Genomic DNA, 25,318 nt, shown 5'->3' with positions numbered 1-25,318 from the left:
AGATGGAATGTGCTACAGTGTCGAACGCAGCGCTGAGGTCTAGGAGAATTAAGGCCATGGTTTGGCCCTCGTCAGCACCCTGCCTGAGGGTTTCAGTAGCCATGAGAAGGGCAGACTCCGTGGCGTGACGAGGCCGAAACCCAAATTGGGTAGGATGAAGAAGGTTGTTCTCCTCCACAAATTTCATTAGCTGTTTGTTTACCACCTTCTCCGCTACCTTAGAAAAATAAGGCAGCAGGGAGATGGGGCGCAAGTTGTCCAGCTTCTCAAAGCTTATGTTGGGTTTCTTGCGGAGGGGGAGCACCACAGCCTGTTTCCAGTCCTCTGGTATGGAACTGGACCGGAAAGAGACATCCAGCAGGTGCCTAATGTAGGGTTCAAGTGTCTTCAGGCTGTCCCCCAACCTTTTTGGGGAGGCGGGATCACGCGGGGAGCCTGATTTCACCGATCTGCATATTTTAACTAGATCCTCGGGTGTGGGGGTGATAAAATTGAGTAGTAGGTTTTGACCAACTTCCTCTCTTACTGAGTCTGCTGGCTCTTCCACTGCTGGTGGTATAGCGGGAAAAGCAGAATAAATCTTAGACACTTTATCCCCAAAGTAGTTGGCAATGCGATTGCATGCTGCTACCGAGTGGTCTTCGGCTAGAGTGGAGGTTTTTGGGATGGCCAGGGATTTATATATGCTGAACAGTTCCCTAGCAGAGTTCTCTGCTCCCTGGATTCTGTCTGCGTAATATGTGGCTTTCTCTATCCGGATCTTATTATGATAGACGCGTCTCTTAGCGAGATAGCCTTCTTTCAACTGGTCGTCATATGCCACTCTCCACTGTCTTTCTGCTCGTTTACAGTCCTTTTTGGCACAGCGCAGCGCTTCGCTGAACCAAGGAGCAGATCTTTGTCTGCGGGCTCCTATTATTGACCGGCCCAGTGGGGCCGTACAGTCCAGGGCAATTTATTAGCCGTAACCACGTCATTGCCTCCTGGGGGCCCCTCCGCGGTCAGAGCCTTGTTAAACTCTGGCAGGGAGAATCTTGCCCACCTGCGTCGAGGATAATTAAGTGGGGTGGGGGTAGTGGCTTTGTGTTTGGGCAGATAGATTACAAATGGAACAAAAAAATGATCGGTCCAGGGCAGGGGCACTGGGGGAGCAACTGAGACATCCTCCCAGTTGGCAAATATTGGATCTAACAGATGCCCATGATTATGTGTTGGGAGCTGCCCCTTTAGCTCTAGCTGTAGGGTGTGGAGTTCTTGACGGAACTCCATTGCTCCTTTATCTGATAAATCTTCCCAGTGTGTGTTTAAGTCTCCAAGTAACAGAAACTTATCCCTCCTCATCGCTGTTTCTGTGACACACTCTAAAAGATTGCCTTTAAACCTGGACATAGGTCCTGGTGGGCGATAGATTAAGAGTCCCTTTACAGTCGTGCTCCCATCGATCTTATGGTGAAGACACCCGCCTCGCATCCCGCCAGATGAACTGGTTCCAGTTTACAGGCCCATTGCTGTTTAAAGCCAATCGCTATTCCTCCCCCTCTGCCTTCAGGTCCATCCAGACGCACCATCTGGTAATCAACTGGTAATGCCTGAATAATATCGGGGTCAGAGTTGGCATCCAACCAAGTTTCTGTGATGAACAACAGATCTGGTTGTTTATCCGTAAGGAGATCATATACATCGTGCTTGTGACAGCTAAACGACCTCACATTAATCAGACCGCAAGACAGCAAGGAGCAGCTAGCCCTGGAGTCTGCTAACACTGTGTTGAGACGGAATTGGCAGTGTCTACACCCTTCGTTCTCCTCGACCCCTACACTGTGGTGGCCAAGAATACATGCATAGGAGGAAAGACTTACCAAATCACTCCTGCTCCATGTGATTCGACTGTCAGGACCAGTGGTCGTGGCCCTGGGCCGTGTCCGGTCGCCCGCTGAGCCAGCCCGCTGCGCCGTCTGGCCGTAATGCACATTGTATAGGGGGTGAGGAAGGTGGGACGCCGGCGCGACTAGAGCGCACCCCCAGCCCCACCTAAAATGGCGCCCACCGCCGCCAACACCGATTCACAGAAAACGGCTGGGCGAGGCAGGGAAAAGGAATTGAAGCGTGTGGAGAAATGTCAGTGTACCTGAATTAATTTCCCATTTAAAAAGTCAATTTAAAAGCCCCCCGGTTAAAAGTCAAATTTCGATCTTTCTGGCTCCTAAAATCACTGTTCAACAAGTATTCCGCCAACAGGTAAAGTTCCAGTAAAATACGCTGGTCTGGGATGGGCGTGCCCGTATCGCTCTTTCTAAACTCAAGCTTCTGTGGTATGATGGCGGTATTGCCCTCATCAGGCTTTATTACTGGGCATCTCAGTTGAGTGCGATTAATCATGCGACCTACGCACCGGGCCCTACCCCGGCTTTCTCCATAGATACATTTCTTCTGCCGGGGGGACCTTTACCAGAGCGTTGTACTCCGGAGGACTCCATGGAACACTGACTGGTCCCACCAAAATTGCTGTGCGGGTGTGGCGGGATGCGAATGCGGCATTGGGTTGGTGTGGTAGACTTACTCGGGCTACCCCTTTGTATGATTCTGAATGTTTGGGACATCTTTGGAGAACGAAAGGCTTCGATAAATGGGATATGATTGGTATAAGCAGGGTGGGTGATCTGTGGTCGAAAGGTACCGTCAAGTCCTTCGACGTGTTGAAAGTGGAGTACGAGCTTGGTGACATGGAATTCTTCAGGTATGCCCAGATCCGTCAGGCTCTATTATCTGTGTTTGCTGCGGGTGATGATATTCCTGAGTCCTCCCCCCTGGAGGACCGTATTCTGGATGGCCATGTGCCTGACAGCACGATTTCATTGATCTACAAGAAACTGATCAATAATAGAGCTGACTTGCTTGTGCGCCTTAGGGCCTCGTGGAGCGCCGACGGACTAGAACTGGATGACTACAGCACCGCACAGTTCGCATGGGCGACCCTTGGAAATATGGTCGCAAAAAGAGACATTGCTCAACTTTGGGGATCTCACAGACCGCCCACCATTTCCAAGTGGAAGGAGAACATGGACTGGTGCATGTTCCGGGAGAAGACTGTGTACCTTTCCCGGGGCCGGCCCAGGAAATGGGGTAGGATCTGGTCCCAATGGAACGCTTATCGTGGGAATATATGTACTCACCCACAGGATGTAAACCCTGATGTTTCTACGTCCCCCTAATTGGCATCCAGCTTTCCTTTATCGTCAATGTTTTTGCTTGTTTCCTTGTCCGCTCCTTTTACCCCACGCTAATTGATTGCAATACATGTATCTAACTCTGGAGTTCTGCACCCATGGACTCATGATCATGTAACGCTGTACTTTTGCCTTGTGAGTTGTTGTTTTTTTTCTTCTTTCTTTTGTATGTTTGTTTGATTCAATAAAAAATTTCAAGAAAAAGAAAAAAAAAGAAATTCAAAATAGCCTTTCCTTATGTCGGAATGACATATAAGCGGTCACAAAATGCAATTCCTAACCAGTAGAAATCGCATTTTGCGATTCCCAAAATAGAAAATAGCAAATAGGAATTTGATATTTGTGACTTCCTAACCAAATGTAGGTAGCATTTCCTAATTACAAAATGGGCAATTAGGAAATGCTATCACCATCGATTTGTAACTGATGGTAACCAGGTGCAAAAATCAAAAAGTCACCCAAAATGCACCAGGATCATTCCCAATGGCGGTTATGTACATCCTGGCAAGGAAGATAACGATAAGTACTTCGCAGGTGACTGCAAGATATATATGTATTTATGTTGGTTGCCAGTAGGTATAGTTAGGATGTAGTTTTCATAGGAAAAGCGTTTTTTTTAACTTGCCTATAACTTTGGTGTCGTTTGACGAATCTTCCCGAAATTTTCCCCAAAAAGTTGCCCATTGATTCTCGGGTCTATTGTTGGCCTATATATGGAGGTGCGTTGGAAGTCTGGCAGAGCTAGCCTATGTTTGTGGTCCCAGTAGTGAAATAGCAGCAGGCGGCAGCGCAGAAGGTTAATGTGCCTGCTGCAAAGAACATGTACCTGATGCAGATCACAAAATAGGACGGAATGTATGAAGCTCTGTGGTTATACTGAATAAGCAGCTACCTATGTTATGACATCTATTAATGTAATAACTGCACTTTCACAATTCAATTGCTTTATTAACCTTCCTGCTTTCTCAAATTTGCTTGAAAATGCACCATTTGTCCACGCTTTTTTCAAAATTTTCTCGTGGGGGGAAATCCCCTCGAACCCTCATTTGGGGGTTCGGGCTCACTCGCTTCGCTCACTCGCTACGGTGCAGTATGATTATCATTTTACGCCTCACCACTTTCAAATGTCACCAGCCGCCCCTGAACTAAAGCAACCCTTAAAGGGACAGTGCATGGCCAGCAGGTGTGTTTCTTGAAGCATGGTAACTGCTAGTTGATATTGGTTCATGTACCTGAGAACGACCGATCACTTAATGTGATCTAGGAGGACATTAATCTTCCAAGATGGGACTTTAACTGGTACCAACAGGGGGCAAAAACCAAGGGGGCATCAGTGCACACTGACTAACACCAGGGTCTAGTGGGATTCAATCACTAGAGGGACGCTCAAGGGGGTGAACCAGAGTGTGAACATTCGGTGTGTGAGGAACATGCTAGTGACTTGATTGGCCAAACCTGAAAAAACAAACAAGACAACCCACCCCCCAACTTTCCCCACCCCTTACTTCCACCTCTGCAACATTTGTTGCCCTAATCCCACTTAGAGCAATCAGACGGGCCTAGAGTTACCCAAAACCTCCTAACAGCCCCATTACAAAGGATTCTAGTGCCGGACAGCAAGTAACACCATATCATACCAGTTTGCCAACAACAAGGTACCCATAACAAAACCTGAAACATTACAGTGAAAAACTGGTATGGAGAGGAAGGCTAGATTATCTGTGTTTCACTTCCTTTCCCAGTTCCCAGACCAGTATCACCCAGTTTTATGTTCGAATCTTCCTGGGTATGCCTGAGCCCTCCTCCCAGGATTGGGAACAGTCTGGAGTGCCTGAGAGAAGGGAGTTTGGGACAACGGTAACAATTGTGAAAAAAATTCCTAGGCAGTTCAATTGATACCCATTACATCAACATTTTTTTCATCAAGAAACAACTGATAATTAAGAACTCAGTGTAAAGAAGAGTTTGTTAAAACATACAAAATTTCATTTTATTCATATTTTTTGTTAAAAAAGGAATACATGTTGAAAATAGTTTAGAATACAAAATCTGTTACAGACTTGATGTTATACGTTCATGATTGGTTTTGATGGTTTAGTGAACAATTTAGTATCAACAATCAAGAATAAAAAAATATTATACTGGAGACTTATTAAAACGAGGACTAGTACATAGTGGCTGTAAGGTGTAAATTCTCGACGCGCGTTTCAGCACCAAGGGTGCTTTCATCAGGAGTACCACAAGTAATGTATCCTATAGGAGTAATTACAAGATACAGGTAAAATATCAACTATATTTTCTGAATCCAATTATATTGAGTTAAAATTACACTGAGTTCGGGGGAAAAGTTTATTTCCCCCCCATAAAATGGAGGAAAAAATGAAAGAGATTACTCGAAGGTTGCCAGATGAAAGATGCAGTGTTCTATAGTTAATAGTGAGAGTTAAGGTCCGGTTGCTACCGGCCACCACCAAGACAAGAATTTAAAAGAGAAGTCTTTTTGAGATCACCCTGAATGTGCCAAGTAGGGATAAGGATGAGCAAGAAAAATTACTAGATCTTACGTTGCAGAGGTGGTAGATCTAGTCTATATTTTTGAAGGGTCAAAGGAGATCAAAACAGGACACCAGGTACTGCCTGTATATATAAAGGATGTGGTTAGTCGGTTAGGACAGTTTGCTGGATAGTAAGTATAGCGATATTGGCAATGATGGGCTTCATGTTCGTGATATGGATGGCCTAAAAAGGAGGTGATAAGAGCACTATGTATTGCTAGAGGCAATATCTCCATATCTTTTTAGAGCAGTCGCTAGTTATTCATGATTGATAATTTAAGTTAAAGGCTTGCTAACTTTTTATGTTTGTCAGTATTCTGAAAAGTGTGATATAGATCTAGTTACTGATGCTATACTTAAATGTGTGAGAACCACAAGTTAAGGCAGGCTCTTGGGCAAAGGGTATATCAGGAAACCCTGAAGTCAGATTGTAAACCTACTTGAGAACGGAAAAAATTGCAGTATGAAAGGGAGGTCAACTGGGTATCACGTTCAGGGACCAAAGTGGTGGGTGTGGTCTGGGTCGTCTGGGTCGTCTGGTGCTCCACAGCAAGCGGGAAAAATCTCCTGTGGCCAGTTGGAGATGCTGCAATAACCGATAAACACAAAAGAATTCAAGGGATGCAATGAGGTGCATTCCGAGTAATGGTGGACAAGGGAAAAGGTAAAAAGATGAAAATGAGAAGCCTTACTGGGTAGATTATCTTCACATTTGCAACTACTCCATATATGGCGCAGGGACGAGCTTCAGCTGTGAGTGGAAATAGTGGATCCAAGGGTAGTATGCTAGTCTCTGTGAGTGTTGCTAAAAGGAAAGTTAAACATTTACTAAATATGCAGGGACCTGGGGTTTAATGTGCCGATGTGGTACTCTGAGTAAATTGCCACAAAAAGTCGGGGCTTACCTGTGAGTTTATATAGGTTTTTTCAAAAACGGAGTTTCCAAAGGCATAACATATTTAGGGAAAAAGGGTGTAAGCAGTCTGGTTGGGCAGCCGGGAGTCTGGTGAGGCGGTTAAACAGACCTCACATGCAAGGAGCTGCAAAGGAACAAAAAATAAATATACTATCTGCGGAAAGATGTCAGCAACAATATATCGTATTGTTGACCTAATAAATTGTTACTATTAACTGGCCGTGTTTCCGTATTAAACAATGGGAAAGTGCCGGCTGGAAAGTAGGGCAGTGAGTGTATGGGATTCTGCTTAAACATGCCGCATGTTGAACAATGATTTGAACATTGTGCTGGACAGTGAGGTTAGAGAGAAGGAAGCACTAACTGTGGTAGCCGCAATAATCTACTGGTGCATGCCGTGTCTAACAATCTAATTGTGGCATATGGTGAATGGTGAGATAAGCGAGAGATGTAGCATACGCTATGGAACGCCGCGGGAAGGAATAAACGCCACAGGTAACAATTAACGATGTGAAGGGAAACCATTTGCAAGGCCGTATACTGCTCACGGCATTGAAAAACTGTATTTGCAAGAAATATAATGTAATGTAAAGGAGCACTTATATAACGCAACTATCACTCCAAGGAGCATCTTGGTGCTGTGGACCAGAAACAGATGAAAATACTGGTCAACTGCTCTTGTTAGTGGGGTCCAACAATCACACTAAAGCTTTGCACGCTGTGTCCGAAAGACGGTATATCCAGGTCTTAAGACATTTTCTGAACAGTATTTCAGAGGGGATTTGACGTAGGTGGCAGAGGAGTTTATTCCAGGCCTTAGATCCTATAGCTGCCAGGGATTTCCCTCCCTTTGAGATAAGCCTAACTGTAGGGATAGTTAGCAGATTCGCGTTTGGGGATCTGAGGTTACGCGATGGACAATAGCACCTAAAACCTTTCTGAAGGTACTTGGTGCCTTGTGAGTGGAAGGCCCTGAAAGTGATGACTAGCACTTTAAACAAGATACACTTGTGAATTGGTAGCCAATGGAGAGCATCCAGTGCGGCTGAGGCAGAGGACTTCCTAGGCCATCTCAGCACTAGCCGAGCGGCTGCATTTTGGACCATCTGCAACTTGTGTAAGACTGCTTTATTTGATCCCGCATACAAGCTGTTGCAGTAGTCCAATCTAGATGTTATCAGCGCAACCACCGCCGTTCGTCTGGCTGCTAGTGGGAGTAAATCAAAGAATTTCCTCAAGCCTTTTATGATGTTAAAGCAGGTACCTGCCACGGCCAAAGCCTGTTGTTTAAAAGACAGAGTGTCATCAAACTTAATTCCTAGATTACGGGCAGCGCTAATTGTATTTGGTGGCGCCTCTGCATCTTCAGGCCACCACCGTTTTGGAATAAAATGATTTTGTTGTCCGAAGGGCACACTTACTAATGGTGCTGCGAGTCGTGTCGGTCTGTAGAGTTCCCTCGGGGAGAATGGCGTCTGAGTCGGACTGGGGATAAAGGCCGTCCTACCGGGTCATGTGATTTATCTAACGATCGCAATGGTCGAGAGCGAAAACAGACAAAATCTGTAATACTTGAGATGAAGCAGAAGCTTTTCTCGGAGAATGGAATGAAAGCATGTCCGAGGTGTAGACAGAATATTGGCAGCGACCCAAATCGGGCGTCTCCAATTGGTAATTTGACATGGCAATTATTTTGTCAGCAGCCTGTAGTGAAGGAATTATGACAGGTGGATTCTTGGAAAATGAGTACTCAATGAGAACTACAAAACCAGTTCTGTGTCAAAAAAGATATTAATTAAGAATTGAACAGGATGGTATTCTCCCAGGGCAACTCGTTGTTGAGGCCCCGTTTATATGTGTTAAGACACAAAATTCAGTACACCTCGCGTTTTTTCCCTATTTCATCGCTGCGGGGGACCATGGCAATCTGAATTTTTTCAAGGATGTGCCATTTCATGTCGTCAGGGGAGTGTTTCTGGTCTTGGTAATGTTTTACCATAGGTGCATTTGTTTTAGCATTGCAAACAGCAGACCTATGCTCAGTCAGTCTCAGGGCCACTGCTCTGGATATTTCGCCCACGTAGCCCAGTTGGCAGGGGCAAATAATCAGATAGATCACATTACTGGTTTTACAATTACACATCGTTTGAGATTGGATCAGGAAGTCATTATATGTGTATGAATTTCCCTCAATGGCGCCTTTACATGCCTTGTATTGAGAGTGTATACATTTGTAGGTGCCCAGAATGGGGGCATGGCCATCAATGGTTTTTTGACCAGGTTGTTTTTTTGGAGCAAAGCAAGAGTGAACAATGAGATCTTTAATGTTCTTGTTGCGCCTGTGCGCAAACAGAGGTTTTTTCAATTTATGTTTTTCATCCTGGTCGCTATTCAGTATATGCCAATTTGCATTTATTATTTGTCTGATCTTTTTTGCTCGGCATCTTGGGCTCCAGAAGACCGTCTCTATCATAGAATCTGGCCTGTTTGAAGGTTTCACATACCAGTCTATGTGGGTATCCTCTATCTAGAAATTTTTGTTTCATCGTGGTTGCTTGCGCGTCATAGTCAGTAAGATTAGTACAATTACGTCGTAATCTTTAAAACTGTCCAAAAGGGATACTCTGCTTTTGGGTTCTTGGGTGGTAGCTGTCAAAGTGCAGTAGAGTATTACGAGCGGTGGGCTTCGTAAATAAATTTACTTTCCGATGGGTATGGTTTTGCCTGATCAGGATGTCCAGGAATTCAACCTGGTTGTTGCTGGTATTACTGGTGAATTTCAAGTTGGTATCTATGGCATTAAGGCATGACAGAAATTCGCCCAGTTTTTCAGTGGTATCTGACCATATGAAAAAAATATTGTCAATGTAGCATGACCAGTTTTTTACTGATTCAAAAAATGGGGCTATTTCATTTTCGGTAAATTTATGCTCAAATACAGCCATGTATATGTTAGCTACCGACGGTGCTACTGTAGCACCCATGCTTACTCCCTTTATTTGTTTATAACGGTAGCTGCCAAATTCGAAGGTGTTTTCGGTAAGTACAATTCTGAGGATTTCTAAGCCAAATATTTTGGGATGGGATTTTGTATTTATCAATAAACCATGCCACCGCTGATAATGCTTCTTGTTGAGGGATGTTGCTGTAAAGTGACTCTACATCTAGAGTCACTAGGGTGTCAAGATGGGGATCAAAGGACAGATGTTATACCTTTCTAATCATGTCGCTGGTATCTTTGATGAAAGAAGGGATCTGGGAGATAAAGGGGTTCAGCCACTGATCTGTGTATCTGGAGAGAGGCGCGGTGATGGAGCCAAGAGTAGACACAATTAGACGATATGGGGGATATGAGAGATCTTTATGTATTTTTGGGACCCCATAGACACAGGGCATTTTTCTTTTCGAGTTAGTCAGATATTCATGTTCTTTTTCGTCAATTTCCCCTTTATGAAAAGCTGCAACAGCGAGTTTATTAATAGTGGAGCTAACTTGGTTGGTAGGGTCTCTGGTTAGTTTGGTATAATAGATGGGATCACTGAGAAGAGACAACATTTTTTGCTCATAACTGTTGGTATCTAAAATTACAATGCCTCCCCCTTTATCACAGGTTTTAATCGTCAGATTTGTGTTTAGTGTGAGGGATTTGAGGCAAGTGAATTCATCTTTTTCCAAGTTGTAAGTGGGTTTGGGAATAAACTTGGTAACTGAGTCTAATCGTTTAAGTACTACTTGTTCAAAAATAGCCACCTCTGATCCTAGTTGGTCTAGAGAGGGTGTGAAAGTGGAGGGAACTGATAAGTTGGTGTTCCTACTGGTGACTATGTGATCTTCTGTATTGGCAAAATATTTTTTTAATCTTATTTTGCGAAGGAAAGCTTGAATGTCAGTATATAACTCAAATGTATTGGTTTGACAGTGAGGAACATAGGATAAACCTTTGGAGAGTAGACGCATACATACTGGATCAATGGATTCAGATGATAAATTAAATATGGGTATAGTGGTGTCTTTCTCCAGTATTGTCTGCTCCTGGTTTCTAGTAGATGAGGGTTCTCTACTTGTTGGTAATTCCCTCTCCGTTGTGATTGAAAGCTCCCCCTCGTTGTTGGTTGAAAGTGTACTCGTGGTCGCCCTCTGTGCATCCCGCATTGGGCTAAAAAAAGTTTGTAGTTGGAATTATAGGGGCGACTTCTTCTGGCTGTATCTTCATAGTGAGGGTTACTTTCTCCCTCTGAATCTGAGGTGTCAGAAAAGTTTCTGACGTAGGGTCTAGTATTAACTTCATTAGGTTGCTGGTTGAATTGGTAATAATTTTCATGTAAATAGGGGTATGTTTTTTCCACAGCGTAATAGTGCAAGTCTTTCTTCAGTTTGTCTGTCTTCCTTTTTATTAGGACAACGGTGCCAGTCTCTGCATCTCTGCGGTTGGGTATCATCGAGTCTGGTCTCCCCGCGGGCAGGCACAAGTCTTTCTGGAGCAACTTCTCTTCCTTCTGGGGGGTTTACAAGAGGGAAGGGGGCCTCCTCCTTCACCTGGGAGATAACCCCCTTAGGACCGCCAGGCTGTTGAAGGGCACACTACTCTGTCGCCCACTCCCAAGCCTGTTATGAGGTATCAGAGAAATAGGTAGAAGAGTTAAATATTCCTTTCAGACCTGCTGGCAAAAGAAGCATATACTGCAGGTTGAGAGCCCGAAATTTCTGCTTCATGTCTTCAAAAGAACCTCTATACTGCTGGATCGCTAGAGTGAAGTGAAGACCGTAATCCTCACATTCTGAAAGCTTAGGTCTGGGTGTATCCTGGCCTTGTGGAGGATAATGCCCCGGTCTTTATGGTTGAGGATACGTGCTACCAATGGTCGTGGCCGATAGGCAGAGACCAGCATGCCCTCACCACCACAGACCACTGGGACTTTCTGTTGGTCGGGATCCATGACTTCAGCCTGTCCATGCCAGATGTCTCCACACCTTTCGGGAAACCAACAAAACTGAGATTGTTCCTCCATGACCGGTTCTCTGCATCCTAGGCCCGCTGTTTGAGTGATGCCATGTTGGAAAGTAGTTTCCATACCTGGGGCATGAGTGGCCACATCATCCTCCACTGAGGATTCTTTAGTCTCAGCCTCCGTCCCATGGCCAGCGACATTCTGGAGGTCCTGATGCAGCAGGTACACATCTAGCTGGACCTCACCCATTTTAGTTTTAACTGCCTCTCTTGAGTCTTGGATTGCCTTAACGATAACATTGAGGTCTGCTTGCATGGGAGGTGAACTCATAGGTTGGGGGCGTCCAGTAGCCCCTTAGGCACCGGAGGCTGGCTTGGTGTACTGGTCGATCTTCTGTGCCTTACCTGCGGGATAGGCTTGTCCCACCCAGTCGTCAACTGAATGTCTGTGGGTATATCGGGGGAGAGCGCACGTCTCTCCCCATGGCCCGCTTACTCCAGTGGTACAGAATGAGGAGCCAGGTCAGCCAAGAATCTGCTGGAGTGACAGATCACCACGGGGTGCTAGTTTAGAACCAAAACATTCCTTCAAAATCACTATTGAATAGTACTAAATAATCATGAATGTACCACACCTACAACAATTTATCAAAAATATATCAATGTATTACTTATTTTATTCAGATTTTTCTGTTTAAATTGTGCAAGCACTTTGCACAAAATATAGATATGAGATGTCTTACGAAAAAACACAAGAAAAAATATGCAGACAATTCAATGGGTGATTGTGGTGACATAAAGTGAAATCAGTGACCTTTTAAATTTAAAAACAAACAATACAATAACATAAATTCTCTGTCCTTGTCCGGTCTTTCACTCTAGCTTACCCTATTTCCATAAATTATTAGCTGTAGTGAGCCTGTGCATGAGATAGTTTCACGTCGACGTTTCGACCCTGCGTTTGTGTGAGGCTGGGCGATATGTTTGTACAGGGCCCAAGTGTCACCAAGGCAGGCACCAAGCCACCTGAGTACAACATTATAGAGGAGGAGGGGAGGAAGGGGAAGGGAGGGCAGGGTCTCAATAGCAAAGCACAGCCTCACATGGGGGTCTGAGTCAGTCGCCTGCAGGCACATCCTCTTTAGCCGCTCAATCCACAACCCCAGCAACAGTTCCGTAGTTAGAGAGCGGGGATATATACCTGATCTTTGAGCACAGCCCGCCTGGGAACCCAAACAGAGTCTACAGTGAGCAACGCGAGTATCTTGTGTATAACACCCCACCAAGTGAGTTTCAGAGGGCGCCCCCAAGTTGTTGACACTGGTGAAATGGTTATCAGGTCCCCAGGCTAAGCCCAGGGAAACAATAGTGATAGCAGAGGTCTCAGTATGGGGTCATGTGGTGCTCCCCTCAGAGGCAGATATATTGTAGAACACAGGGTTGAACCCATAAAGTCGGTGGGACCTGGGTGATTAGTTATTACAGACAGAGGGGTCCCAGACTCCAATATAAAAATGAATAGTATAAAAATGAAGATTGAAAGATAAATTCAAAACATAAAGATCAATTGTAGTGCAATGTTTTATTCACAGTGCACTCTTATAACCTTTGCCATGGTTACACAATATAGCAAACAAATATTCAATATCAATTTGTGCCCATAGTGAAAGGGGAGAAGGAGGGGAAGGTGTGTGGGGTACAGCTCAAGATAAAAGGAATTGTGACTCACTTTACAAATGGTATGGCATTGGCATATACATTGACATTCATGTATACTTTTAATTTAGATGGTCCCCATCTGACGGGACCTCAAAAAATGTGCAAACATCTAAAACATTGTTATATATGGTCAAAATCCTTATAGGCTGTATCAATCACGCTGGTATTAGGAGTTGACAGAGTAGATGTCAGTCTACGTTTCGACCCAGATACGTGTAGGATTGATGGTCCTTACAAGGCGGGTCTTCATCAGGACAAATAAGGGAAGGGCACACCTCCTAGGGTCAGAAAGAGATATAAAGACTATTTATTGGAAGACTCAAAGTGTCATGACATACCGGCGAAAATATCGCAGGTTGATTTACATTAAAAAAGAGGACTATAAATAAAGGCACATATTGTGCTCGCAAGGGACAGGACGTGATTACCTGCACCCTTGTACGTTAGGAAGGAACTGATTATGGCGGCGGTTATTCGTCGGCGATCTACAGGAAATGATTTAGAATGGAAAAACCTTATGAGGGGTAACTGTGAGAGATCATAGGGAGCATTCTGAGTATTAGCGTTTTAAAATTGTTACCTGGTTCAGTGGAAACGGCTGGATTACTCAGCACAGCTAGTCTGGGGAGGTAAAGGTGTGGATCAGTAAGTCAGTGTACATGCTACAGATGTCTCTAAATCAAATAAAGACCACTTGAAATGAATGGATTAGGGGCCAGTGGTTCGCTCACCCATTTGTTCAGAAGCGGGAAATGAGTAATTGGTCTTAGTGTCAGCAGAAACGGCTGGAATATCGACAGCGCGGTTCTGGGGAGGCAAGAAAATAAATCAGTGAAAATAACCGCCACAGAAGTCCAATCGCAGGAAAGGATAATTAAAGAGGGGGAAACCTCGGTCCCGCAGTCAGCTTACCTAGATTAGGAAGCTTGAACACGAAAAATCCGTCTTGTGGCTTGTCTCCATTCCCCGTAACCAGGAAGTCAGGCGGGGAGGGGGCGTGGTCACTTTAAGAGCCAAAGTCATGGAGGTGGAGAAAAGACTCGTCGTTAGTCGTTGCCTAGTAACCGGTAGCGTCCCAGAGGGGAAGCGAGGTAATTGTAGGGCTTTACAAGACACTGGGGCCGTGTGTTGACATAACGGATATTACATTGATGAAATAGTATACAATATATTCTGTTGAGCCACATGTTGGTTAAAACTTATTTCTCAGTCACGATGGTTAATGCAGCACGCTGTAGCATAGGGCTTGTACATAATGTACTCAGATCAGATATTCTAGAATTGTAAAATTGGTACCGTAGGGTTATCTATCGCGTGAACCAATAGCGTGAACCTATCCCCAGGATGGTTAAGACGCATTCGTTTATTATTTTACTTTACAAACACACTTTTCATGTCTGCGTGGACCTACCGGCATGGCGGTCAGACGCATTTACATATGTTTAACCGGAGCATACTTATTATATGCGTGAACCTGCCATCAAGGCGGTCAGACGCAGTGTACAACGTTAGCATCAGAGTCAAAAAAGAAGAATGTCAGAGAGTGACAGATTAGATTTGTGGGAGTTTCCCACAGCAAGGAATGACAGGAAGGATTTTACAGGTTAGCCAGTTGAGCAAAACTACTTTCAGATTCATTGAGGCCATTGTGGACTGAGTCAAAAAAATGTATCCATTTAAGTTCCCTGATGTTGAGAATGGGAATTATGTTACCACCCCTTGGGCCCAATTTGACCTGTTCAAGTACGGTCCACTGTAGATGTTCAGGTGAGTGATTCTCTTTTATGCAGTGTTCTACTAGAGGTGCTCCCTGAACCTTACAGCGGATGCGGCTGCAGTGCTGGAGAAAGCGCATTTTTGCTCGTTGTTGTGTCTGTCCAACATAGATTAGGTCACATGGACATGTGATGCAATACACCACGTTTGTGGTGTTGCAGTTCGTGTGTGATTTAAGTTTTACACATAGATGTTTGTGGACAAACTCTTTGGTTTGTATCGTAGACGGGCATGCCTTACAATTGCCACATCTGAAATGGCCTATGATTGGCGGAAGGTTCCACATGGAAGTAATTGTTGGTCCCTGGTCAATGTCAAGAAATGAACTTACGACGTGGTCACGGATGTTCTTGGCCTTCTTAAACGAATGCAAAGGTAGATTCTTAAGGGCAAGATCGTCTGAGATCAAATGCCAATGTTTGTTGACCACTTTCTTAATCGCATTGCTCTGAGTCGAGAAAGTTGTTACGAGGATCAAACGTTTCTCATTGCTCATTGTACGGTCATTAGCTTGTAACAGGACTTCTCTGGGATTAAACCATGCTCTTTTTCTGGCTCTTTTGATCAGGCGTCTGGGGTAGCCACGTTCAATCAGTCGTTCCATCAGGTCACCAGACTGTGCCATGTAGTCGTCCTTTTTACTGCAATTGCGATGGATTCGCAAAAATTGCCCAAAGGGCAAGTTGTCCCTCAGGCCTCTGGGATGATGGCTGGAGTATTGCAGTAAGGAATTTCTCTCTGTTGGCTTCCTAAACAGAGTTGTATGGAGTGCCCCCTGCAATACTCCAGCCATCATCCCAGAGGCCTGAGGGACAACTTGCCCTTTGGGCAATTTTTGCGAATCCACGGCAATTGCAGTAAAAAGGACGACTACATGGCACAGTCTGGTGACCTGATGGAACGACTGATTGAACGTGGCTACCCCAGACGCCTGATCAAAAGAGCCAGAAAAAGAGCATGGTTTAATCCCAGAGAAGTCCTGTTACAAGCTAATGACCGTACAATGAGCAATGAGAAACGTTTGATCTGCGTAACAACTTTCTCGACTCAGAGCAATGCGATTAAGAAAGTGGTCAACAAACATTGGCATTTGATCTCAGACGATCTTGCCCTTAAGAATCTACCTTTGCATTCGTTTAAGAAGGCCAAGAACATCCGTGACCACGTTGTAAGTTCATTTCTTGACATTGACCAGGGACCAACAATTACTTCCATGTGGAACCTTCCGCCAATCATAGGCCATTTCAGATGTGGCAATTGTAAGGCATGCCCGTCTACGATACAAACCAAAGAGTTTGTCCACAAACATCTATGTGTAAAACTTAAATCACACACGAACTGCAACACCACAAACGTGGTGTATTGCATCACATGTCCATGTGACCTAATCTATGTTGGACAGACACAACAACGAGCAAAAATGCGCTTTCTCCAGCACTGCAGCCGCATCCGCTGTAAGGTTCAGGGAGCACCTCTAGTAGAACACTGCATAAAAGAGAATCACTCACCTGAACATCTACAGTGGACCGTACTTGAACAGGTCAAATTGGGCCCAAGGGGTGGTAACATAATTCCCATTCTCAACATCAGGGAACTTAAATGGATACATTTTTTTGACTCAGTCCACAATGGCCTCAATGAATCTGAAAGTAGTTTTGCTCAACTGGCTAACCTGTAAAATCCTTCCTGTCATTCCTTGCTGTGGGAAACTCCCACAAATCTAATCTGTCACTCTCTGACATTCTTCTTTTTTGACTCTGATGCTAACGTTGTACACTGCGTCTGACCGCCTTGATGGCAGGTTCACGCATATAATAAGTATGCTCCGGTTAAACATATGTAAATGCGTCTGACCGCCATGCCGGTAGGTCCACGCAGACATGAAAAGTGTGTTTGTAAAGTAAAATAATAAACGAATGCGTCTTAACCATCCTGGGGATAGGTTCACGCTATTGGTTCACGCGATAGATAACCCTACGGTACCAATTTTACAATTCTAGAATATCTGATCTGAGTACATTATGTACAAGCCCTATGCTACAGCGTGCTGCATTAACCATCGTGACTGAGAAATAAGTTTTAACCAACATGTGGCTCAACAGAATATATTGTATACTATTTCATCAATGTAATATCCGTTATGTCAACACACGGCCCCAGTGTCTTGTAAAGCCCTACAATTACCTCGCTTCCCCTCTGGGACGCTACCGGTTACTAGGCAACGACTAACGACGAGTCTTTTCTCCACCTCCATGACTTTGGCTCCTAAAGTGACCACGCCCCCTCCCCGCCTGACTTCCTGGTTACGGGGAATGGAGACAAGCCAAAAGACGGATTTTTCGTGTTCAAGCTTCCTAATCTAGGTAAGCTGACTGCGGGACCGAGGTTTCCCCCTCTTTAATTATCCTTTCCTGCGATTGGACTTCTGTGGCGGTTATTTTCACTGATTTATTTTCTTGCCTCCCCAGAACCGCGCTGTCGATATTCCAGCCGTTTCTGCTGACACTAAGACCAATTACTCATTTCCCGCTTCTGAACAAATGGGTGAGCGAACCACTGGCCCCTAATCCATTCATTTCAAGTGGTCTTTATTTGATTTAGAGACATCTGTAGCATGTACACTGACTTACTGATCCACACCTTTACCTCCCCAGACTAGCTGTGCTGAGTAATCCAGCCGTTTCCACTGAACCAGGTAACAATTTTAAAACGCTAATACTCAGAATGCTCCCTATGATCTCTCACAGTTACCCCTCATAAGGTTTTTCCATTCTAAATCATTTCCTGTAGATCGCCGACGAATAACCGCCGCCATAATCAGTTCCTTCCTAACGTACAAGGGTGCAGGTAATCACGTCCTGTCCCTTGCGAGCACAATATGTGCCTTTATTTATAGTCCTCTTTTTTAATGTAAATCAATCTGCGATATTTTCGCCGGTATGTCATGACACTTTGAGTCTTCCAATAAATAGTCTTTATATCTCTTTCTGACCCTAGGAGGTGTGCCCTTCCCTTATTTGTCCTGATGAAGACCCGCCTTGTAAGGACCATCAATCCTACACGTATCTGGGTCGAAACGTAGACTGACATCTACTCTGTCAACTCCTAATACCAGCGTGATTGATACAGCCTATAAGGATTTTGACCATATATAACAATGTTTTAGATGTTTGCCCATTTTTTGAGGTCCCGTCAGATGGGGACCATCTAAATTAAAAGTATACATGAATGTCAATGTATATGCCAATGCCATACCATTTGTAAAGTGAGTCACAATTCCTTTTATCTTGAGCTGTACCCCACACACCTTCCCCTCCTTCTCCCCCCTCAGAGGCAGGGCACTGTCAAGTAGAAGGGAGCCCAAGTGGTGCCAATTCAGGGCCAACCACCCCTACCTCTTAGATGCATTCTTCTCCAAATCATTGGGCCTCGGTACCTCTTCCTTATCCAGCTCAGATGGTCAGTTTGCACCGCAGCGTCTTCTCGCCCCATGGCTGATTGGGCCCCCAGATCCATGCTCGCCACTTCCAAGTGAGCCGGTGGCCAACCACGCAGCAGTGTTAGATGGCAGCATTGCTCCACAACAGCTGTCTCTGAAGCAGAGCCTACTTGGTGCAACTGTTGAAAGTTGCAATAGGCCTGCTCAGCTCCGCGGTCCCGCTGTGTCCCTCCAGGCCCTCAACTCAGTTGTGGGCCTTCATTATTTCTATGCCTCGTGGCGGTCTAGTCAACTCTAGCCCAAAGTGCAGTTCAGCAGTGGCTTGGCTCAGGTCTCAGAGTCCCCTCCAGCTAAGAGATGGTAGAGGAAGCAAAAGCCTTGCTGTCGGGTAAGGGATGGAGAAGGATTCTCGTGGGGGCCACAGGAGCAGCCCTGGCATGCAGCCACCATCATGGTTGCCAAAGCCACGCCCAAGAGCTCTAAACTGAGGGCAGTGCAAGGTTCTCACAGTGCCTGTCAGTCGGTCAAAAAGGTGTTCAGAATATATGGTTATCCATTCATTGACTTCTTTGCAGAGCACACAGGGCAATTATCACATATTCTATTTGCAATTGTGATTCTCTGCAAATGTGTGCATGAGGTACAGTTGCCAAAATATTGACAAGGCGAAAGCAAAAGAAAATGCAGTGCTTACAGGTGTGGTGGAATCGTTGAATAGTAGCTTCCATATTTAAGACATGCCCTTAATTACCTGGTCCATGCCACTTTTACAGACTCGTGCATATAAATGGAGAGATGCACACCTTTCTTTTTTCTTCTTACTTCTTCCTCTAATTGTCAATCATTGCTTTTACTGTCCGTATTAAACATTGTCGGCGTGCTAGCCATTTGTGCTCCGCCCATTCGCAATGCCAATGAAGAGAAAACCAAAAGAGAGACACATTTAGGTCTCCGTGTAGCTGCACAACCTATGAATCTAATGAATTAAATTCGTAATCCATTTTTTAATTATTCTTCAATTTTATCCATAAATCATTTATCCTTTCTTCACACTGTTTTATTTCAATCCATTATATTCATTATCTTTCTTCTTTGACTCTTCAAAAACACACAGGAGAATCCAGGTTTCCTTTTTGCCACGTTTTTATTGCCAGTCACCCAATGCATTTCGGGAATTTTATCCCTTCTTCAGGGGTTTCTAGGGTACAAACAAAAATGGAACCTCATCAATTAAATAGCAATCTAGTTTTATAAAAACATCTTTTTTAAGAAAAAGCAACTGACTTTTACCATATATCATTATTTGTGTTCACGCTTTTACTGTCATTGTTGCTTAACTTTTCTGACTGCAAACGCTACCCACGTTACCCTGTAATGACACCTGAAAGTATCTCACATCCGCATTACTGAAATCTTACTGGATCGAAAACCGCTGCCTATTCTTAAAAGGAACATTTACCATGCTGATACAGGAAATATTCTGAAACGCGCTTACCGTGGCACTAAACAGATCGACCTTTCATGTTAAAAAATACTATGCAATCTTCCCACAGATTAACTGCATGCTGCTCCAGCTTCTCACTTCCAACAAAGGTTTACTGAGCGCTGGTGAACGTTCACCTTAATGACCCTGTTCGAATAAGCTGTGACAACACGTGACTCACTAACTCTCGCTGCACCTCTCTCTTCAACCAGCGAAAGCGCGTTATCCCACTAGCAACTATTCATTGAATAAACAGCAATTCCCATAGTTCCTCTCGCTTCCAAGACTCCCATCCATTGTTGCCCCCCCATGTAGTTTCCACATTCTACTCTACATGAAGCCTTGTTGCTGGGGGTTACGTTGAAAATACTCTTGATGCTGGTGTTGAAAGTACATTACACAAGGTAATCTTTGCCATTTAGAGACTCCTCATCCCACTTAAAGCCCTGGCAGTGAGGATGAGGATTCCTAACAAAACAGGAGAGCTTTAAGTTGCAGTGCACGCAACTTTATTTACAATCAAACTTCACGGTGTGAGTTGGTGGTTTGCAGAAATCCTGCTCTAGGCTATATACCACCTGTGATGTTACGATCAGTAGTATGCTTGGCTACATGACACAAAATGTCATAAATGAAATGGAAGAAACTGAAAATAGTTTTCAAAGTACTCTGTCAAAAATAAGTTTACTGTTAGCCTTCATTATTTTGAAATCTGTTTTGCTATTCAGTTTTCTTTCTTTTTCCAGGAATTCAAAATTTGACATTTGAAAACTTTACAATAATTGAACTGCGTATACAGTGGACTTCAGAAAATGTAGTCGGCTACACAACAAATGTTCAGTGGAATGATTGTTTTACATTTTCCCTTAATGGGATGTACTCGACGCCTGGAAGTTACGTAATATGTAAGTTGCTATTCTGTATCATTTCTATACATCAACAATTGTCTTACTATATGTTGAGAGTTGTTTCACAATGTAAATAAATATTCCACTTTACAAAGTGTGTAGAATTTGTTTTAACTAGGCCGCGTCATACGTCGGCAGTGAAATCCTCTATACCAAACTGACTTGGCATGAAGTAATTGTTAACTGAAACACTGCCGTTAGAGTGCAGGGTGAAGTCATATTGGAGTTTGTTCAGTGTAAAGTAAAGCTATTTGTAAGAGCGTCATGATATTCTAGTCGCCTCTCTATAACCGGGATAATCTTACTATTATTGGCTTAGGCGTAATGCATGCCTGGAGGTAGTTGGCACTCTAAGTGCAGGTTAATGTGCCTCTCTTACAGGCCCTTTGGTGATTAGGCGATAGCTTTCTGTGCCTCTTTTAGATGAAGTTCTAGGCCATAGACAGCTGTTAGGTGTTGATTGTCAAAGACCAATTGTGGAAAATACCTATTCTTGCATTGCACTAGACCATTGCTTACCATGGTTGACCTTCATGTCACTTTCATTCACTTGCTTCTTATTGATGGCTTTCCCTCCTCTTTCTGAGTTTGTCCCTCCCCCGGAGCATAGTTTTTAACCAACCTAGTTATAGTTAGGACCTATTTTCCATAGGAAATTTGCAACATTCTATTCTCAATAACTTTGGCGCCGATTGACCAATCTTCGTGAAATTTTCAAAACTTATGGCCCGGTCCGCTCCTATCTTGAAAGTTTCAGGGTGATTCATCAATCGGGGGTGGAGAAAAAAGGGGGTCCCAAAACGTGTATTTCTGTTGTCTTGTGTTCCTCGGGATCGGTAACCCGAACACCCCGGTTTGGACCTCCCAAAAGAAGGAACAGAAGCGTATTACGTAAACACGAGCTCTTTATTCTGGCATGCTCATATCTAAGACAAACGTAAGCGAATACATATAGCGGATTGTCATGGTAAGGATCCAACCGTCCTCTGCATGGATGCCCGTCCTAGCACCCTCCAACAGAGGGCACTGTGCTAAATAATGTCCGACAATGCCACTCGAATCTTAATTAGCCAGATAAGTCGTGTCAATTGCTTAGAGTCGTCCTCCGCATTCGTGTCAGACCTGACACGTTCCAACGGAGGGCCAAACACAAAATAGAACGCAAAGAAATATAGGCTTTTCCTCTCGCTCGATAACCCTCGAGCGGGGACTGGCCAAATGTCAAAGAAAGGCGAAATCCTGAGTGCTCGATAACCCTCGAGCGGGGACTTGCCAGAGTATAACGAAGGACTGTGTCCCTGGTGCTCGATAACCCTCGAGCGGGGACGGAATCTATGCTGAAAGGACCGAAGTCCTAGGCGCTCGTTAACCCTCGAGCGAGGACATTAATTGTACAGAAAGGACCGGAGTCCTAGGCGCTCGACAACCCTCGAGCGGGGACAGGTAATGTTTCCACGAGGACCGGAGTCCTCAGCGCTCGACAACCCTCGAGCGGGGACAGGCGATGTTTCAGCAATGACCGGAGTCCTCAGCGCTCGAAGACTCTTGAGCGTGGTCAAACAAAGGTAACAGGGCGGTACGCGAATCCCGTGAATCCCAGGAGCGAGTAGCGGCAGGGTTCCTCACCGGTAAAGCGTACGCCGTCTTCTCCACACCCGCTTGCACAAACAGCGCTCACCTTCCTTGCTGATGCATCACACGGAAGCGCGTCTATGGTTCAAAATATTCGACGCCGACTGCTGGCTTCCTCGTTGTTTATATGGTGACGCCCTCGCGCATAGCCTTCTGGGAGTGACAGTTCTAGCGGGCTCGCTCCTGGTTCTTGTAGTCTTCCTTAGCGCTTGTTTCCGCCGCGGGCTCTGATTCGTGTCTTAACAGAACATCCCCCTCCCATCATGGGCCACCAGACGGACCGGGCTTGTGAGGGTGCTTTCTGTGGAACGCGGAAACCAATCTTGGCGCACAAATCCCAGCTACAGGCTCCCAGGACTCCTCTTCTTGCCCGTAACCTTTCCACGCAACGAGGTACCACAGCTTACCCCTGCGCCAGCGTGAATCCTTGAAGCAGTGAACCTCGTATTCTCCCTCACCGTTCACCCACACCGGTGGAGGAGCAGGGCGTTTGGGCGACACGGAGGGTTTGAGCAGGGAGACATGGAACACTGGGTGAATCCTTAAGTTGTCCGGCAACTCCAACCGCACGTTAACCGGGCTGAGACATTCCTTGATGCGGTAAGTCCCTATGAATTGAGGATGGAAATCGCTGTGTTTACGGAATCTCAGGTTCCTTGAAGACACCCATACGTAATCCCCTGCCTGATACAGTGGGCCCGGCCTCCTCCGTTTATCCGCCGTCGCTTTGTATTTCCTCTTGGCCTCCTCCAAGCACTTTCTTGCGCTTACCACTGTATCCCTGATGTGGGCCACTCTTCTGGTGGTTTCAGGAACGCCCAACGTCGTCGAGGGGTGTGACAACGGGAGGAAGCGGGGATGGTGCCCGTAGTTGCAGTAAAAAGGCGAAACCTTGGTTGACGTGTGTGGCGTTGTTGTACGCGATTTCTGCAAGCCACAACATGTCCACCCACTCCTCTTTCCCTTGATCGATGAAACAGCGGAGATATTGCTTCAGGGTTTGAGGGTTTGAGGGTTGAGGCGTTCTGTCTGGCCATCGGTTTGCGGATGGTAGCTGGTGGACAACGCGGAGGTGACATGTAGCGCCGCACACCAGGTCTTCCAGAACCTTGCAGTGAACTGCGATCCTCGATCTGAAACAATGGTACTGGGGAGGCCGTGAGCCCTAACGACCTCCTAGAGAAGCATGACCGCCAACTGTCCAGCCGTGGGTACTCCCTTACAAGCAATAAAGCGACCCATCTTGGTTAAATAGTCGATGACCACAAGAATGGCAGTGTATCCTTTATCCTCGGGCAACCCCACTACAAAATCCAGGGAGTTGCAGTCCCAAGGCCTGTTGGGAGTCGGTAGTGGTTGCAGTAGGCCCTGCTGGCGTCTGTGATCAGGTTTCATGGCAGCGCAGGTCGCGCATGTGTCTATCCAATTCCGAACATCCGCCCTCAACGACGGCCACCAAAACTGTCGTGATGCGTAGTCGACTGTCTTCTCCAGTCCGAAGTGTCCAGCGCTGGGCGACTCATGGCACCACACGAAGACCTGCTTCTGTAAACGTGTGGTAGGTACCAACACACAACTGCCCCGAACTGGAATGCCGTCGCGGACCTGCCACTCCTCGTGTCTCCGAAGCCATGTTTTCCATTGAAAGGTGTTGACTCCTTTCTGGATGTCGCGTAGGAACGCCCCCGGCTGGATCGCCCCTACCACCGCATCCGGGCTTATGATGGACTCAACGGTCTGTTGTGGACTCTTAGCCTCGGTGGTTTGCCGAGACAGAGCGTCGGCTTTCCTGTTCTCAGTTCCTGGCCTATATGTGATGGTGAAGTGAAAGCCGGAGAAGAATAACATCCACCTTAGTTGGCGAGGAGTCAATTGCCTAGCGGCAGTCATGAACTGGAGGTTCCGATGGTCAGTGTATACCATCACTACGTGCTTGGCCCCCATCATCAGGTGTCTCTACTCGGCAAAGGCGTCCTTGATGGCCAGGAGCTACTTCTCGGCGACGTGGTAGTTCCGTTCCGCCAGGTTTAATTTGCGTGACATGAACGCAACGGGATGTAGCAACCCCGTCACAGGGTTCTTCTGCGACAGTATAGCTCCTACCGCCAGGTCGGAGGCGTCCGCCTCCACCGTATATTGTTGTTCCGGGTCAGGGTGGGCAAGGATAGGAGCAGATACGAAGGCGTTCTTCAATGCACGGAATGCACCCTCCGCCTCTTCCGACCACCCGAAAGTCACCGACTTCCTCAACAGCTGCGTGATGGGCGTCACTAGCCTCGAGAACCCCTCTATGAACCGACGGTAGAAGTTGGCAAAGCCAAGAAAGCTCTGCGCTTCCTTGAGGTTCTTGGGTGCCGGCCATTCTGTTACTGCTCTCACCTTCCTCTCTGCCATGGTTTGTCCTTCTGGGCTTAACATGACCCCTAGGAATTCCACAGTAGTCACGTGGAAGTCGCATTTACTAAGCTTGCAGTAAAGCGAGTTGTCTCTGAGGATCTGTAGCACCGAAGCCACATGTTTCACGTGTTCTTCCGTGTTGTCCGAGTAAATCAAAATGTCGTCTATGTAGACGACGACGTATACATCCAGGATGTCTCTCAGTACATCGTTCAAAAAGAACTGGAACGCGGCAGGGGCGTTACAGAGCCCGAAGGGCATTACTCGGTACTCATACAGGCCAAACCTCGTCTTGAAAGCCGTCTTCCACTCGTCTCC

At 45.6% G+C, this 25,318-nt stretch overlaps 1 protein-coding gene across 1 annotated transcript in view; it reads left to right on the top strand.

Moving 5' to 3' along the window:
* Positions 1–25,318, top strand: part of PKD1L1 (polycystin 1 like 1, transient receptor potential channel interacting) — a 1,793,388-nt gene that overhangs the window by 202,604 nt on the left and 1,565,466 nt on the right. The window contains exon 5 of the mRNA XM_078688182.1: positions 20,810–20,968. Coding sequence (XP_078544308.1) covers positions 20,810–20,968 — 159 coding nt within the window. The remainder of the gene's footprint in view (positions 1–20,809; positions 20,969–25,318) is intronic.

This window comes from Lissotriton helveticus, chromosome 4_1, assembly GCF_964261635.1.
Source record: "Lissotriton helveticus chromosome 4_1, aLisHel1.1, whole genome shotgun sequence".
In the NCBI taxonomy this organism is placed as follows: Eukaryota; Metazoa; Chordata; class Amphibia; order Caudata; family Salamandridae; genus Lissotriton; species Lissotriton helveticus.
Note: the sequence above shows the minus strand (reverse complement) of the source record. Positions and strands in the feature narration are given on the sequence as shown.